Source organism: Centruroides vittatus, unplaced genomic scaffold (assembly GCF_030686945.1).
Source record: "Centruroides vittatus isolate TY-2023 unplaced genomic scaffold, ASM3068694v2 contig_8, whole genome shotgun sequence".
NCBI lineage: Eukaryota > Metazoa > Arthropoda > Arachnida > Scorpiones > Buthidae > Centruroides > Centruroides vittatus.
Genome location: NW_027122517.1, coordinates 1,370,107 through 1,385,995, shown reverse-complemented (window position 1 = coordinate 1,385,995; position 15,889 = coordinate 1,370,107). Strand labels below are relative to the sequence as shown.

At 36.0% G+C, this 15,889-nt stretch overlaps 3 protein-coding genes across 3 annotated transcripts in view; 1 reads left to right on the top strand and 2 right to left on the bottom strand.

Moving 5' to 3' along the window:
* Window positions 1-1,510: 1,510 nt before the first annotated feature.
* On the bottom strand, window positions 1,511-3,634 carry LOC136982020 (uncharacterized). The gene has a single exon (XM_067278458.1). It carries the CDS (start codon window positions 3,632-3,634, stop codon window positions 1,511-1,513), a length of 2,124 nt encoding a protein of 707 aa, XP_067134559.1.
* Window positions 3,635-4,336: 702 nt separating this feature from the next.
* On the top strand, window positions 4,337-5,839 carry LOC136982018 (uncharacterized). The gene has a single exon (XM_067278457.1). It carries the CDS (start codon window positions 4,337-4,339, stop codon window positions 5,837-5,839), a length of 1,503 nt encoding a protein of 500 aa, XP_067134558.1.
* A 2,737-nt stretch (window positions 5,840-8,576) lies between these two features.
* The window catches only part of LOC136982004 (guanine nucleotide-binding protein subunit beta-5-like), a 61,540-nt gene continuing 54,227 nt past the window's right edge, over window positions 8,577-15,889 (bottom strand). The window contains 2 exon segments of the mRNA XM_067278439.1: window positions 8,577-10,777; window positions 11,352-11,518. Coding sequence (XP_067134540.1) covers window positions 10,766-10,777; window positions 11,352-11,518 — 179 coding nt within the window. The 3' untranslated portion in view covers window positions 8,577-10,765.

The window sequence follows — 15,889 nt, the reverse complement described above, 5'->3', positions numbered from 1 at the left end:
TTCATGTTACAATAACAAGTTAAATACAATTATGTTATTTCTTATTAATACAAAATATCACATTCTTTTATTTTGTATTTTCATGTAATCACTCTATCTATTTATTTTTTTATTTTATTTGTATGGTAACATAATTATGTTGTAAGTTATTCTATATTGTAAACCTTCGTATTCAAATGTCGATCCATTTGACGATGATTTGTGAAATCATTTGAAAACATCGATGAAAATTAAAAATTCCTCCGTAGCCAAAGTTTATTTTATTAGTTACTTATAATTTACAGTTTCCTGGCACTTTTATTGGCCATTTTGTTACTTATGGACTTATTAACCGCTCTCGTGAAAAAATGAATTCTTGTGGTTACGTAAAACTGAATGGTGTGTGAAACTAATCGTAAATAATTATCTTTACAACCCTAACAACAAATTTTTTATATTCCACATACCGAGAAATGTGTTTTTCACTTAACAGTAGTAAATGCAGCAGCTGTTTGGAAGGATGCAGGAGTCTTCCGTGACTTTTGGTTACGATCGGCCCTACAATCTTCTCTCGGTCCCTTCTGCTCCTGCGAAAAATAGAAATTGCATCCTGCGCTCCATTAGTGTTGGTTGTAAACGCTTCGATGTATGTTTGCCCTTAATATGTCCTTACGATATAACGACTACCAAAATACAACACACAAAGCAGTTCTTGGTGATTTCGATTCCTTCTCCACGCATTTTGTTTTTCCGCATCTCTCGGAAAGGAAAACATGGCCCAAGACTTTTATTTACAAGCTGCTTTTACACCCCGGAACACGGCGCTTAAGAGCATTATTATATCAAAGCCAAACGATTTCTATATTAACAAACCCGCTATAGCAGTAACCAACGTGGATTGACTCGCCGGCAGTGTCGCCCCGGTTGCAAAGTTTGCCTCTAGACGCTTTTTCGACACACTTCTTACGGGAGTTCTTCAACCTTATACCAATTGTGCCACCCCGTATACGAGTAACAACTGTAATTTGCGTCATATTCTCGCGCCATCTGTTGAAGCTTTTAGTCAATAGAAGATAATTGGTTTTTTCTTTCTTTCTTCGTCAGAGCAGCAGAAATTGAAATTTCGGCTGAAACATTTCGAATAATGTTTGTCTCGTGTGCAATTAATTTTATTTTCCTGTTTATTTCGACTGAAAATTAACCTCGCCGGTCGAAATCGGTTATAAAATAAATGTAAGACACACACACCTTCATGCTGAGAACTATAAATTTAAATTTAATCATAAAAAACAAACGTTTTCGGCCACTCCACTGGCCATCATCAGGTTAACTATATTCGAATACTATTTCGAACAACCCGTTCAAAATTGAAATAGATTACAATAGAACTCACGCGCTCAACTACGTAAACCAAATGTAATATAAATAACATAGAAAAATAAATAAAACAAAATAAATAAAATAAAACATGCCAATGGTACATGTAAACATAGCAATATCTATATATCTATAGGCAATCATTTGCGCCTAGTTAATGTGTTCTTGTGACTTTTTTAATTAGAAACTTCCAAGCTGATGGTAAAATGGTCGCATCTTTGTAATTTAAGCATTTTTTGGTTAAGCTGGACTTATAAATTTCACATTTTTCGGTTGTCGCTGCAAGTGTCGGCGAATGGACAGGTGTTATGATTTTGGCTTCTTCCCATTTAACAACGGATCCCTCCGTCTGCGCCATTTTTGCTAACGTTGTTGTGCATTTACTTTTCGTCACATCATATCTGTGTTCCTTAAGTCTTTTAGTTAGGCTTCTCGTCGTAACCCCGATGTATTCTTTCTCTATCCCTAGTTGGTCGTTGCTGTACGGTATCGAGTACACCCCCGGCTGCTCACTCCGTTTAATTTCTTCCTTGTCGTTTCTTAGTAATTTATATATCGAGGGAGCTCTTTTGTACACAATATTGCTGTTCCTGTGGCTCGCAATACACTCCATAACAGAGGATAGACGCTTATTATACGTGAATTTCGTGATGCCGTTTGTAAGATCTCGTTTTTTCTTGTTTTTCTTAGGATTCTTGTACGCTGCAATCAAACGTTCAACCGTTCTTGGACCATATCCCAGCATCTTGGCCACTTGCCTGATTCTCTCCAGTTTCCGCATCGTATCCATTATGTTAGAGCAATATTGAAACGCTCTTCTAATTAACGCTCTAAATGCTGAGAGTTTATAGGTAATAGGATCATTGGATGTTGACGGTATATATAGCGGGTCGTGTGTAGGCTTTATATAAACTTTCGTGTTTATTGCTCCGTTCTTAAATGTAATACCAATGTCCAAAAAATGTAATTCGTCGCCACTAAGTTGCTCCAAGTTTAGCCGTAGGCCATGATCGTTGGAATTCATGGCATTTAAGAATTGGTGTATCCTTGCGTGGTTCTTCCATATGACAAGCACATCATCCACATATCTTCTGTACAAGATTATGTCTTCCTTGAAGTTGATCAGTGTGATGCGCTCCATTTTTCTTACCACCAATTCACACAGCAGACCAGACATTGGGCTGCCCATCGGGACACCTTTTAACTGTTTATAGATTTTACTCTCGAACACGAAAAACGATTGCCCGCATACCAGATCTGCCATCATCTCCAGGTCCTTACGGTACGCTGCCGCCGTCGGATGCAAGCCATATAACAATTCCATTAGTGCATCAAAACATGAGGATGGTTTGATTGACGGATACATACTCTCGAAGTCCATTACCGACCCAACTTCGTTATCCATTAAGGCTAACTCCTGCAAATCCTTTACTACACTCATCGGGCTCTTTGTAACAAATTGGTAATCCCCAATCAACTCCGACAAATACGAATGCATACGTTTCTCCAGTTTATACGTGGGGCCCTTACATTTCTCCACCACAGGTCTAATTTCTTTGTTGGTTTTATGGGTCTTCGCGAAACCAAACAACCTGGGTACTCCTGGGTTCATGACGTGTGCACCTTTCAGGAAAGGGAAGATTGATGTTAAAGGAGATCTCTCCAACCTTTTTACCTTTCCTTCAAATTTTCTTACTATGTCATGTTCTACCCTTTCGCATTCCGTTTTTCTTATATACTCTTCTAGTGCCTCCACATAGCGTTGCTTTTTCATTACCACCAAATGCTTGCTTTTATCCGCCCTGGTGATTACCAAACTATTGTCCGTCAACCATTTCATCGCGTTTTTAACATCTGTCCCTTCATTACGTTTCCCTGCACATTTCTCACTTCTGAACGCCGCTTTCCATCTAAAATACTCTTTTTCGATCTCATCCATACCTAGGAGTCCTCTTTCAATTTCAGCTATCCTGCCTCGCCAGTTTCCATCATTGTCAAGAGCATAATTAGGCCCTTTTTCTAGGAGGCGTTTGACATTCAGGGGGATTTGGACCTGGTCCCATAAAATGTATGGGGTTGGCTTCACTTTCTTCGATTTTTTATTCGGTTGCATTGAACATAACCAATGTAGCTTCTTCCTGTACTTCCTATTTAAACGCCTTTCTATCCGGTCGGTTAATTCGACTATCTTTAAATTGATACACGCCAAAGCATTCGGGTCCTCAGTGAACACTAGTTCTTCCAGGTCCACCAGATCCTTAATCGCTCTATACTTCATGTTTTTTGCATTCTTAATTGATTCATTCAAGCAAAGAATTCTTACTTTTTCTCGCAAGGATATGCATTCCTCTGGAATCCTGATCCGCCATATCAACACTGGAAAGACGCCGTTTAACCGACACTCCTTTAAGAATTCTAACTTGGAGTTTAACTTCACAATTTTAACTGCTAACTTTCTGTACCTCTTATAAAAACAGACCGGTGGAGCCATTAATTCTTTTGCTACTCTCACTCAGACTCTATTTAACTGTAAGACACACACACCTTCATGCTGAGAACTATAAATTTAAATTTAATCATAAAAAACAAACGTTTTCGGCCACTCCACTGGCCATCATCAGGTTAACTATATTCGAATACTATTTCGAACAACCCGTTCAAAATTGAAATAGATTACAATAGAACTCACGCGCTCAACTACGTAAACCAAATGTAATATAAATAACATAGAAAATAAATAAAACAAAATAAATAAAATAAAACATGCCAATGGTACATGTAAACATAGCAATATCTATATATCTATAGGCAATCTTTTGCGCCTAGTTAATGTGTTCTTGTGACTTTTTTAATTAGAAACTTCCAAGCTGATGGTAAAATGGTCGCATCTTTGTAATTTAAGCATTTTTTGGTTAAGCTGGACTTATAAATTTCACATTTTTCGGTTGTCGCTGCAAGTGTCGGCGAATGGACAGGTGTTATGATTTTGGCTTCTTCCCATTTAACAACGGAAGGTGCACACGTCACGAACCCAGGAGTACCCAGGTTGTTTGGTTTCGCGAAGACCCATAAAACCAACAAAGAAATTAGACCTGTGGTGGAGAAATGTAAGGGCCCCACGTATAAACTGGAGAAACGTATGCATTCGTATTTGTCGGAGTTGATTGGGGATTACCAATTTGTTACAAAGAGCCCGATGAGTGTAGTAAAGGATTTGCAGGAGTTAGTCTTAATGGATAACGAAGTTGGGTCGGTAATGGACTTCGAGAGTATGTATCCGTCAATCAAACCATCCTCATGTTTTGATGCACTAATGGAATTGTTATATGGCTTGCATCCGACGGCGGCAGCGTACCGTAAGGACCTGGAGATGATGGCAGATCTGGTATGCGGGCAATCGTTTTTCGTGTTCGAGAGTAAAATCTATAAACAGTTAAAAGGTGTCCCGATGGGCAGCCCAATGTCTGGTCTGCTGTGTGAATTGGTGGTAAGAAAAATGGAGCGCATCACACTGATCAACTTCAAGGAAGACATAATCTTGTACAGAAGATATGTGGATGATGTGCTTGTCATATGGAAGAACCACGCAAGGATACACCAATTCTTAAATGCCATGAATTCCAACGATCATGGCCTACGGCTAAACTTGGAGCAACTTAGTGGCGACGAATTACATTTTTTGGACATTGGTATTACATTTAAGAACGGATCAATAAACACGAAAGTTTATATAAAGCCTACACACGACCCGCTATATATACCGTCAACATCCAATGATCCTATTACCTATAAACTCTCAGCATTTAGAGCGTTAATTAGAAGAGCGTTTCAATATTGCTCTAACATAATGGATACGATGCGGAAACTGGAGAGAATCAGGCAAGTGGCCAAGATGCTGGGATATGGTCCAAGAACAGTTGAACGTTTGATTGCAGCGTACAAGAATCCTAAGAAAAACAAGAAAAAACGAGATCTTACAAACGGCATCACGAAATTCACGTATAATAAGCGTCTATCCTCTGTTATGGAGTGTATTGCGAGCCACAGGAACAGCAATATTGTGTACAAAAGAGCTCCCTCGATATATAAATTACTAAGAAACGACAAGGAAGAAATTAAACGGAGTGAGCAGCCGGGGGTGTACTCGATACCGTACAGCAACGACCAACTAGGGATAGAGAAAGAATACATCGGGGTTACGACGAGAAGCCTAACTAAAAGACTTAAGGAACACAGATATGATGTGACGAAAAGTAAATGCACAACAACGTTAGCAAAAATGGCGCAGACGGAGGGATCCGTTGTTAAATGGGAAGAAGCCAAAATCATAACACCTGTCCATTCGCCGACACTTGCAGCGACAACCGAAAAATGTGAAATTTATAAGTCCAGCTTAACCAAAAAATGCTTAAATTACAAAGATGCGACCATTTTACCATCAGCTTGGAAGTTTCTAATTAAAAAAGTCACAAGAACACATTAACTAGGCGCAAATGATTGCCTATAGATATATAGATATTGCTATGTTTACATGTACCATTGGCATGTTTTATTTTATTTATTTTGTTTTATTTATTTTTCTATGTTATTTATATTACATTTGGTTTACGTAGTTGAGCGCGTGAGTTCTATTGTAATCTATTTCAATTTTGAACGGGTTGTTCGAAATAGTATTCGAATATAGTTAACCTGATGATGGCCAGTGGAGTGGCCGAAAATGTTTGTTTTTTATGATTAAATTTAAATTTATAGTTCTCAGCATGAAGGTGTGTGTGTCTTACAGTTAAATAGAGTCTGAGTGAGAGTAGCAAAAGTATAAAATAAATATCAAAGTTGAAGAATTTCAAACAACGCGGCAATAAATTTCACACGAGGTCGCTACACGAGAAAATTACATGGAATCAATTGGGCTGCAATTTTTTCAAATTGCAGCCCAATTGAACGTCATACCTATAAATTCCCACTGTTGTCGGTCTGTCCGTCTTTCCTTCCTTAATCTCGAGGACGGTGTTAGATAAATGAAATTCAAGAGCAGATATGGAAAGTTTAGTGGCGGGAGGCCCCCATTAACTACATACGAACGTCCGATGCAAACCGGAAGACACGTTATTTCGATTCAAAAATTTTCCCCGAAAGGAGTTACATGACCGACACTAATGCTAAAGGAAAAGTATGATGTACGGGGGCAAGCCACTACTAATTTAAGGTGGAGAACGTATATTTTTAAACAAACAAATTAAAAATTTGATTAAAAATTGAAGCCGGCATAAATGATTGCTCATTTTTGACATTTTAAATTTTTTCTCCCGCTCTTTTGAGAGCGGGAAAAATTTACTTACCTCGAAACGTCGCAAATACGAAAAGAAAGGGAAATTGGCCGAAGTGCGTGCGATGGTAATTTTTACTGGCAAAACGAGGGGACGTCCGTGGTGGGGTAATCCTAGGCCAAGAGTGGCGAACCCGTGGCACGTAACGCATCAGAGGATTTCGATCACCCCTTTCTCGATCGGCATTCGTTCTAATTAAAGCGTATTCGTTTTCGGGAGACACCGCTGTTTATCCCTCGCCAAGTAAAAAGTCACCGACGACTAGATACACAGGAGTTGCCGATTTTTCCGCCCACAAACACCCGAAGTAATTCCGAATATCTCGTTCGAAAGATAAATGTTTTCTTTGGGAGTGTGCAAAATTTCGAGATTTTCTATAAAGCGATTGCCAAAGTACAGTATAAGCAATCGAAAAATGCAAAAATCGCCAAAAAAGCCGAATTTTCTTTTTTATTCATCCGGCACCGAAGAAGTTCGTAGAGAAAAAACTACAGGTTATCAGCGAGGTGCCGGCCAAAATTCCGGATCGATAAATCGAAGTCCACGGGATTTCCCATACAGCTAATTCAGTTTAAACGGCTTAATTTTATGCTTACAAAGATAAAATTGCACGGAAAGAAATGAATTTTATTCAAAATGTTACTCGGAATTACAAAAGCTCAAATTTATGCCAATTGAAACTTTTTACAACTATTTTTCTAAACGGCGTATCGAAAACTTCTCGGTCTTGACGTAATAATACAATTATTAAACGAAAACAATTGATATCCAATTAAAAACATCCGAGATGTAAAAAATTTCGCCAAGTAAAAATTTACGACATTTTAGACGACGGTCAAAGTTTTCGTTTGGTAAAGACAAGCTTGCGAAATGTAAAGTAAATGCGGGTAAAAATCTTGGATATCCGCTTCAAAGCGCCAAGCTTGTCTTTACCAAAGGAAAACTTTGACCGTCGTCTAAATTGTCGTCAATTTTTACTTGGGGAAACATGTGTTACATCTGACACGTTTTTGCTGGAATTTGTAAATATCGTTATTCGAAGTTTAAAACTTCGGCACGCATACACATTCTAAAACAAATATAACTATACGGCAAGCGGAGTGAAAAAGGTTGGCCATGCGTCCTAGGCAAAACCAAAGGTGTCTGACAACGACAATTGTGCATAATGAGGAGTTTCTTTCGGTCTGCGAGTAATACAATTTGAATCAACAAATTCCAAGACGTTAAAATTTACGGTTTTCTCCGTCGCCGATAATAATCAGAGTTTTCCGATTTGCGTGACGAACCTTCGACCGACAGGTTAATTTGTACCCGTCGCGACGGGTAGAAATTAACCTGTCGGTTCTTTTACTACGAACCGAACGACGCGTTGTTCGGTTTGTAGTAAAAGTCGTTTCGTTAAGACACTCCTATCACCCGACATCGTTGCTATATCAATAGTTAAGGCCGAAGTGTTCGTTAAAAACCATTTCGTCTCCGATTGTTATCGAGTCGCGATTCGACGAGACTTTCTTAAGTAGGAACTTTCGACGCTTAGGTTTATAACGGAATTAACACTTCTTTATACTACGTATTACCAACAAGCGCCCGATACTTTATCGTTAGGTGACTAATTTCGTCCAATCGCCGACGTCTTTACAGATTTTATATTTATGGGTTTCGATGAAGTACTGGCATTTCTTGGGAACGATCGAAAATTGATATTCGAATCGGAACTCCGAAGTATCGAGTGAACCTACTTGAACGGAGTTCGAATAAATTTTCGCACAGTTTAATAAAAGATAATGGTTCAAATATTCATTATTTGCGTGGCCAAACGTCAGAAAAATATAAATTTTGTATAAACGCTTTACGAGTGGACGAAAAACTAAATATCAGACCAGACAAGAGAGAGATGGTTGCAAATTTTATTTATTTTATCAGAACGAAACTTTAAAAAAGTAAGAGAGTATCCAATCAGTTACTCGACACGTCTCGTTTTACAATTCTATTTTTGACAAAAAAGCAAAAAATAAAAAATAAATGCGGTCGTCGTTAGGAAAACGAAGCTATTTCTCTTCGCAGTCGGGAAAAAATTCGCGAGGTACAGGGAATGCGAGAACGAATATTGCACGGGATGTATACGTAAACAAAGATACAAAAATATTGCACCGGAATCGTCGGTTAACCAAACAAAAAGAAAACAATGGTCACAAAAATTTCACCTAATTAACGTCTAATTCGTGACTACTCTTCTTTCTGTCGGTGGCCCTCGACCGAATTCGTTTCACATCCGTATAAACGTCGAGCCTACTTTTGTTATAACGTTTAATCATAAAAGACGCGTGGAGGCCACGGCGGTGGGGATGAATTCGTAGTCACTAATTAGACGAACGCGCGAGATACCTTACAGATAAATACAGAAACGGCTAAAGTTATTCTCGTACAACTTTGGCAGCATTGTTACCATTTTAAAGATACATATTCAAAATTTAAGCGCCGTGTTAACGAAGATCCGGAGTGCGGGCCGACGGAAGAAAAATGCCACCACCGAACGTACAAACTTAGTTTTTCAAATCCTTTCTAACTCTTAAATCTACCGTCTTATTACATAATATATTAAATGATATATATTTAGTGCATCGCTGGCATTCCTATTTATTTATATACATCGAACGAATTCAATATAATTTAGCTTGCGTGGTGTGACAGTACCAGTAATTTATTTTTATATTCGGTTATTATACAGTTTACAGCTGAGTAAAATTCACAACAATCTCGACTCGTTTTACACAATGAATGAAAATATTCATTTTATGAAGATGATTGGCCGACTATTAATTGATCTACTTACACATATCACTCTGTACAGATATCACATAAAATGGTTTCCCGGCTGTTGTTTTGGTTAATTGTTTTTCTCGTTCGCTGCGTACTAAATGTTTTTAAACGACGCCCGGGTTTTCTCGTCTCTAAATCTTATCACCCATCTAATCTAGGAAATGTATTATGCCCACACGAACCGCTTCGGTACAAAAGCTATCTTTCTACACTCGAAGCTCTAGACTGTTGACGAATGACTTAAAATATGGCCCGTCAGAACTTTTAAAATTCGTCCAATATAACAAAATAATTGGATATAAATATCTAAAGATAAAAAACAAAAGAAATAAATAGACGATATGTCTAAAATCAATACGAAACAATGACTAGCTTTCCGTGTGTCTTACGCTATCCGGATATTAATATATTGCCACAAAAAGTTCGTAATAATTTCGTAGTAAAATAAGCGTAATGACTATAATCCAACTAAAACGTTCCGTCGTGAAAATAACGCTGTCGAAAAGATCGGAAGGAAATGTTATGCATAGTTCTTCTATGCAAAGCTATCCGGATATACAGTGTATATATTATATATATATGTATATATGAAGTTTATGAGGATGCTATTTCTATTTATATTAAAATGACAACGCAGATAATTAAATCAAATTTACGTTCACAGAATATCAGAAGTGGTCCCCTTGATAACTTATAACTTAACGCATTCTATTGTTTACAGAAATGCCGATCCGCCAAAGGATGGCATAAAATTATCTAGCAACTTAAGTATAGGTGGAGATCGATTTTAATCCGTAAAAAGTTGGTTTAATCGGTTCGTCGTTACCTATTTTAATGTATTCGTCTGAAAAAAATAAACCGAAAACTATTCGTAAATATATTAAGTTCAATTAAATCGATAAGGAAGATGATGCCTACTAGACAATTACAGTCATTTGGTTATAATCCGCCGAATAAAGTCGTCGTTCGTATAATCGTGAAAGCCTACGTACATAACACGCATTGGCAGCAAATACCTACCTGGCAGCCATAACATATTGATATACGTCACATCCTAAGCAATAAAGGGGCCAGCAGGCAGTAATTCTATTGTAAGCGAATCTTTGGTAGATAGGGCTGGAGTCTGAACACCCAGATCTGATTATTACAAAAGAAAGATGGATATGGAATGTTCACATCCTAACGGAATTCACCAGGTGCTGTTTTCGGAAAGCTCTTCTGGTGCTATAATCCTTCCTTCCTTTTCTACAGAAGCAAAGTGTTCAAGCCCATACCTGTCAAACAGTTAAAGCATAACCTTTGAATAAGGATTATACAAAAAGAATCCGAACAAAATTAATTGTGGGGTAAGAATCGGTAATTTGGTGATGCTGTTAATGTGATAATGTTTCCACAAAACGTCACCAGATTACTATTGAAGATAGCGAGTTACGATTTGTATCAAGGTATCAAAGAAGGACTTTTTCCGCCATCTATGACGTTGATGTATATAAAACATCAAAGAAGAATATAAAATAGAAGAGTGTTTAATTAATTAAAACTAAATTGTTTACATCTTAAAATCATAAAAGTATTATTCTTATTAAATAATTAACCTATATTACTAGCATTTTTTAAAGTTAATAATTAAATTAATTTTCATTTCTCTCTATTAGATCTTCAATACATAAAAGATTATCATTATGTGTAAACATTAGTTCTTAATCACATTTCTTAAATTTATACTTTAATCAAACGTAATATTTACTAATCAATTTCGATAAACACTACATGTTATCTATTAGGATTCTTTAAATTTTGAAATACGAAAAAATGAAAAAAAAAATTTAGAAAATACTTTAATCGTACCCTTAATGTAAAATCCCAACTTCCGGTGGATAACGCAGTTCCGTCAGGCGAGACTTTTAAACAAGTTACTCTGTTTTCGTGACCGTACAAAATATTCAGACGAACACATTTCAATGTATCCCATACATTAACGGTGTAATCGTTATAACCGGCAAATAGCAATCGACCTGCATAAAAAAATATTAATTGTGCATTATACTTTACAAAAAGACTGGAGTATAATAAATACAAATGTAAGAGAGACAAACAAATTATTGTGTGAAAATCATTGAATGGAAGCTTACCACACTCAGAATTAATTGACTACCGTAGTAAAAATAAAGTTCAAAACTGCATTTAAATTTTAATAAATCTTATAAAGTGTTAATCTTCTAGATTATAAAATAGATTACCAATATATTTTAAGTATAAAAATTAATATATAAAAGTGAATAAAATTAAACTTAATAAAATTGGAACTGATAAATTGATAGCAAGATCACTTAAAAACGTAAATACAAAATAGAAATAGCTTTAATATTTTTACTATTTCTTACTATTACTAATTTCCATTCATTAAATCTACTTAGTATTGAAAAATAAGTCAGAATCCGTGCAACAGGTTATTAGCTGTACCATTCTCCTCCCACTATTTCGTATAGGAATTTCTTAGGTTTGGTTTTGTTTATTGCCTTTTAATAGAGCAAGGGCCTTTTGGGTCAAGCTGTGCCAACCATATGGTTATTAAGTCACCGACATAAAAAGTAGAAAATATGTAAAATAAAATTACCAAGGACCAGTAAATAAAATCATAAAACTATGTAAAAGTTAAAAAATTATATAAAAATACTAAAAGTTGCATAAAATCATTCAACAAAATCAAAACTAAAAAATGCAAATGTATAAAATAACAAAAAACAAGTGCCAAAATACAATTAAATTGAAGTAAAATAAGATAACAAGTACAAAGTGGGTATAAAAATGTTAAAAACTCCATAAAAGTAAACAACAAAAACAAATGTAGAAAATATAAAATAGCAATATGCAATACATTGATGGGTTAGTGATAAAAATAATTAAAAAACTTAGAAAACAGTGAAACTATATATATGTAATATAAAATAATATTAGGATGGTGAGTGTTTAGCGTGTGCCACATCCCTCGTAAGCCTCACTTTGCTCCCACTTCCGTATCTTCGCTGGATTTGGAATAGTCGGAGAATTCACTGATAGAGATCGGGGTGTTTGATACTGTTGTCTTTTTAATGACCACTCTCTTCCGTGGAGATATTCTGCCGTTATTCTTTTGAGCTGTCTTTTGAAGAGTTTGTTTCGTACTGGTCGCTTGTGTTGTATTGGAGATTCGTACGGCGATACAGAAATATTTGTTTAAACAGAGAGATTGGACGGATTTACCACAGTAGCATAGGAAGTCTGTTGCTGTGCCAGTGGAGGCATTATGATCTTTCTAGCTTGAACAAAGGAAATGTTCCACGAGACTTTTAATTCCTGTATTTGTTTTTCGTGCTGCCACAAAGGACGTGTACGTGAACGGGAGGGATGGTCTTCTTGCAATTCACACAAGGGTAAACACTACATGTGGTACTTTTGTGACCTGAAAGTCCACCTCTGGCACAAAGATTGATTCTCCGGCAAGATACCTTTGAATGACCAAACTGTTAGCATTGATAACACTGAAACAGATTTGGTATGTACGGACGAAATGGACATTGCGGGTATCTGGCAATAACGAAAGATGGCAGTTCGGGGGTGTAAAATGTCAAAATTATATTGTTTCTGCTGATCTGTTGCCCATCTTTATAAATGTTAATATAACAAACTGTCACTACTCCTTCGTCGGCCAATCTGTCAAGAATGGGCGTTTCTGGCTTGGAAAGGTAATCTTTTTCTGATATCACTCCCCAAGAAAAGTTAAACATGGCATGTGGAGAAACATATTGAGTAATTGAGATATCTCCTAATGTCTTTGTTTTCATAAATTTCTCAGATGTTTGAAGATACTGTTTCTATAAGATCACCAGATCATAATTTTTGAATTTTTTGAGGGTTGCCATTGGCAGATTCTAACAACTTTTGGCTTAGAAAGGGAATAGAGCTTCCAACATATAATCAGTATTTGAATATAAAATAAGATAATGTGGCTGCACAGGTCCAGCAAAATGAGTACGTGGTCATTTACTTGTTAATGACTTGTAAGGAACCAAGTCCGAGCGTTATTTTTATTTTACTTTTATTTAGCTTATTATTCTATTTTTGTTTGGGGCTTATGTTTTGTTAGGACGAAGGTTTCCTCACCATTCATCTTAAGCATTTAAAAAGAGAAGAAATAAAAACCGACTCACCGACGGAAAAAAAAGCGCCATCGGACTCGCGCACATTTGCGCTTCCCGAGCGGCAAAGAATAAGTCCGCACCGAGAAAGAGGGGGGACACCCCACAAGAACGAGATAGGAACTCGCTAGACCTTAAATAATAAAACCGTCCCGGAAAATTGTAAAAACAAATAATGTAAAAGGTTAGTGAGTAATTGTCGGAAAAGAGGCTGCCAGACGACAAAACAAGTTATTGTTTCGTCGTCTGGCAGCCTCTTTTCCGACTCTTTTCTGCATTAAGTATGCAAATGAGGGGAGTGATCGCATTCAGAATTGTGACGTCACCTCACACTATAAATCCCGAGTCTCAAGTGAAGACGGAGAGGTGAATTCCGGATAGCAACGAGCTTGGTGAGCTTCGTAGCAGTAAACGAGAGAGGTGTCCGATAGGATCGAATAGTTCCAAGGTGATTTTGAAGTGATTCGAATATTGGATCGACGATAGGAAGTCTTGAGAGTTGATGAAATAGGTTCCGAGTAGGGTAGATGTACCAGTTTTGGCCGGTGTACCAGTTCTGGCCAGAAAACAAATTTAACTTAAAAATATAATCACCACATATTCAAATCTGTCCAATGAAACAAACTTTTATTGTTAACTGTTCACACAGTTAACAATAAAAGTTTGTTTCATTTGTGACTATATTTTTAAGTTAAATTTGTTTTCTGGCCAGAACTGGTACTACACTGGCCAAAACTGGTACATCTACCCTATATTGAGGTGACGATTAGGATCTATAGTTTATAAGAATTATTGTTATAAGTTAAGGCTTTGGTTTTGTCGGATTCCCAAGGGGAATAGAATTAAGTTAGAAATAGATTGAATTGAGTATTGTCGGGTTGATTTTGTTGAATTTCATTGAATAAATTATTGTTTGATTTTTACTAAATATTGTACATAGTTATTGCTAAATGACTAATTAAATCTTTGATTTTTTTCTATTGACAAATCTTGTCATTATTTAATTCGGTGCACACTTAAAGTCCAGGCCTGGCACGCTAACGCGAATCCGCGTAAAGTACCCGGTAGGTTAACGGTTATTTCCAGCACACGGTAGAATCGATAATCGTTGTAAACTAAAATAGTACTTTACAGACTCCATAATTAAAAAAATAATTTCAGATAAAATCACTGTCTTTTCTGCATTAACAAAGTTTTGATGAGTATTGCACAAAAATAAACACAAAATATCTCACAAGCATTTTCAACATTTATAGAAAGTCTTCTTCAGGCAAAACAAAAACAAATTTTAGAATGTTGATATAAATTTTAACATTATTGTTAATGTTCTAATTGGAACATACATATTAAATTTAAATGGTGTGTTATTACTTAAAAAGGACACAAAGGCATAATAATTAAGTCTATTTAAAATTTATTTTGTATGCTAGTACTTTCTATATATTAACAGGACTTATTATACTGGAAATTATGGATGCAGATATTTAGTCTTAGAGATCAAAAATAATGTTCTTTATTTAGTTCACCTGAACACATACACTTTAAACATGTGTTTCGGACTTGTTTGTCCCTCCTCAGCAGGCCTTAGACGACACTTCCTACAATTAACAATAAAAACATTTCTCGGTACAATTACAACTAAAATTAGTTTAAAAAACAAACATTTCTCGACAATAAATTTAAATTCTTACAATTTCTGTATTTCCGATCTTCGCTACATTTCCACTTAAACTCGCGATCCACAGCAACCATACAATTTTACACATTCCTAATTTTTATACATTAAAATCAGTTTAAAATAGTAAATTATCATTTTAAACTGATTTTAATGTATAAAAATTAGGAATGTGTAAAATTGTATGGTTGCTGTGGATCGCGAGTTTAAGTGGAAATGTAGCGAAGATCGGAAATACAGAAATTGTAAGAATTTAAATTTATTGTCGAGAAATGTTTGTTTTTTAAACTAATTTTAGTTGTAATTGTACCGAGAAATGTTTTTATTGTTAATTGTAGGAAGTGTCGTCTAAAGGCCTGCTGAGGAGGGACAAACAAGTCCGAAACACATGTTTAAAGTGTATGTGTTCAGGTGAACTAAATAAAGAACATTATTTTTGATCTCTAAGACTAAATATCTGCATCCATAATTTCCAGTATAATAAGTCCTGTTAATATATAGAAAGTACTAGTATACAAAATAAATTTTAAATA

What these genes read in the sequence shown, in the direction of transcription:
- LOC136982020 (XM_067278458.1), bottom strand. Translation starts at nt 3,634, where the DNA reads ATGAAGTATAGAGCGATTAAGGATCTGGTGGACCTGGAAGAACTAGTG.
- LOC136982018 (XM_067278457.1), top strand. Translation starts at nt 4,337, where the DNA reads ATGATTTTGGCTTCTTCCCATTTAACAACGGAAGGTGCACACGTCACG.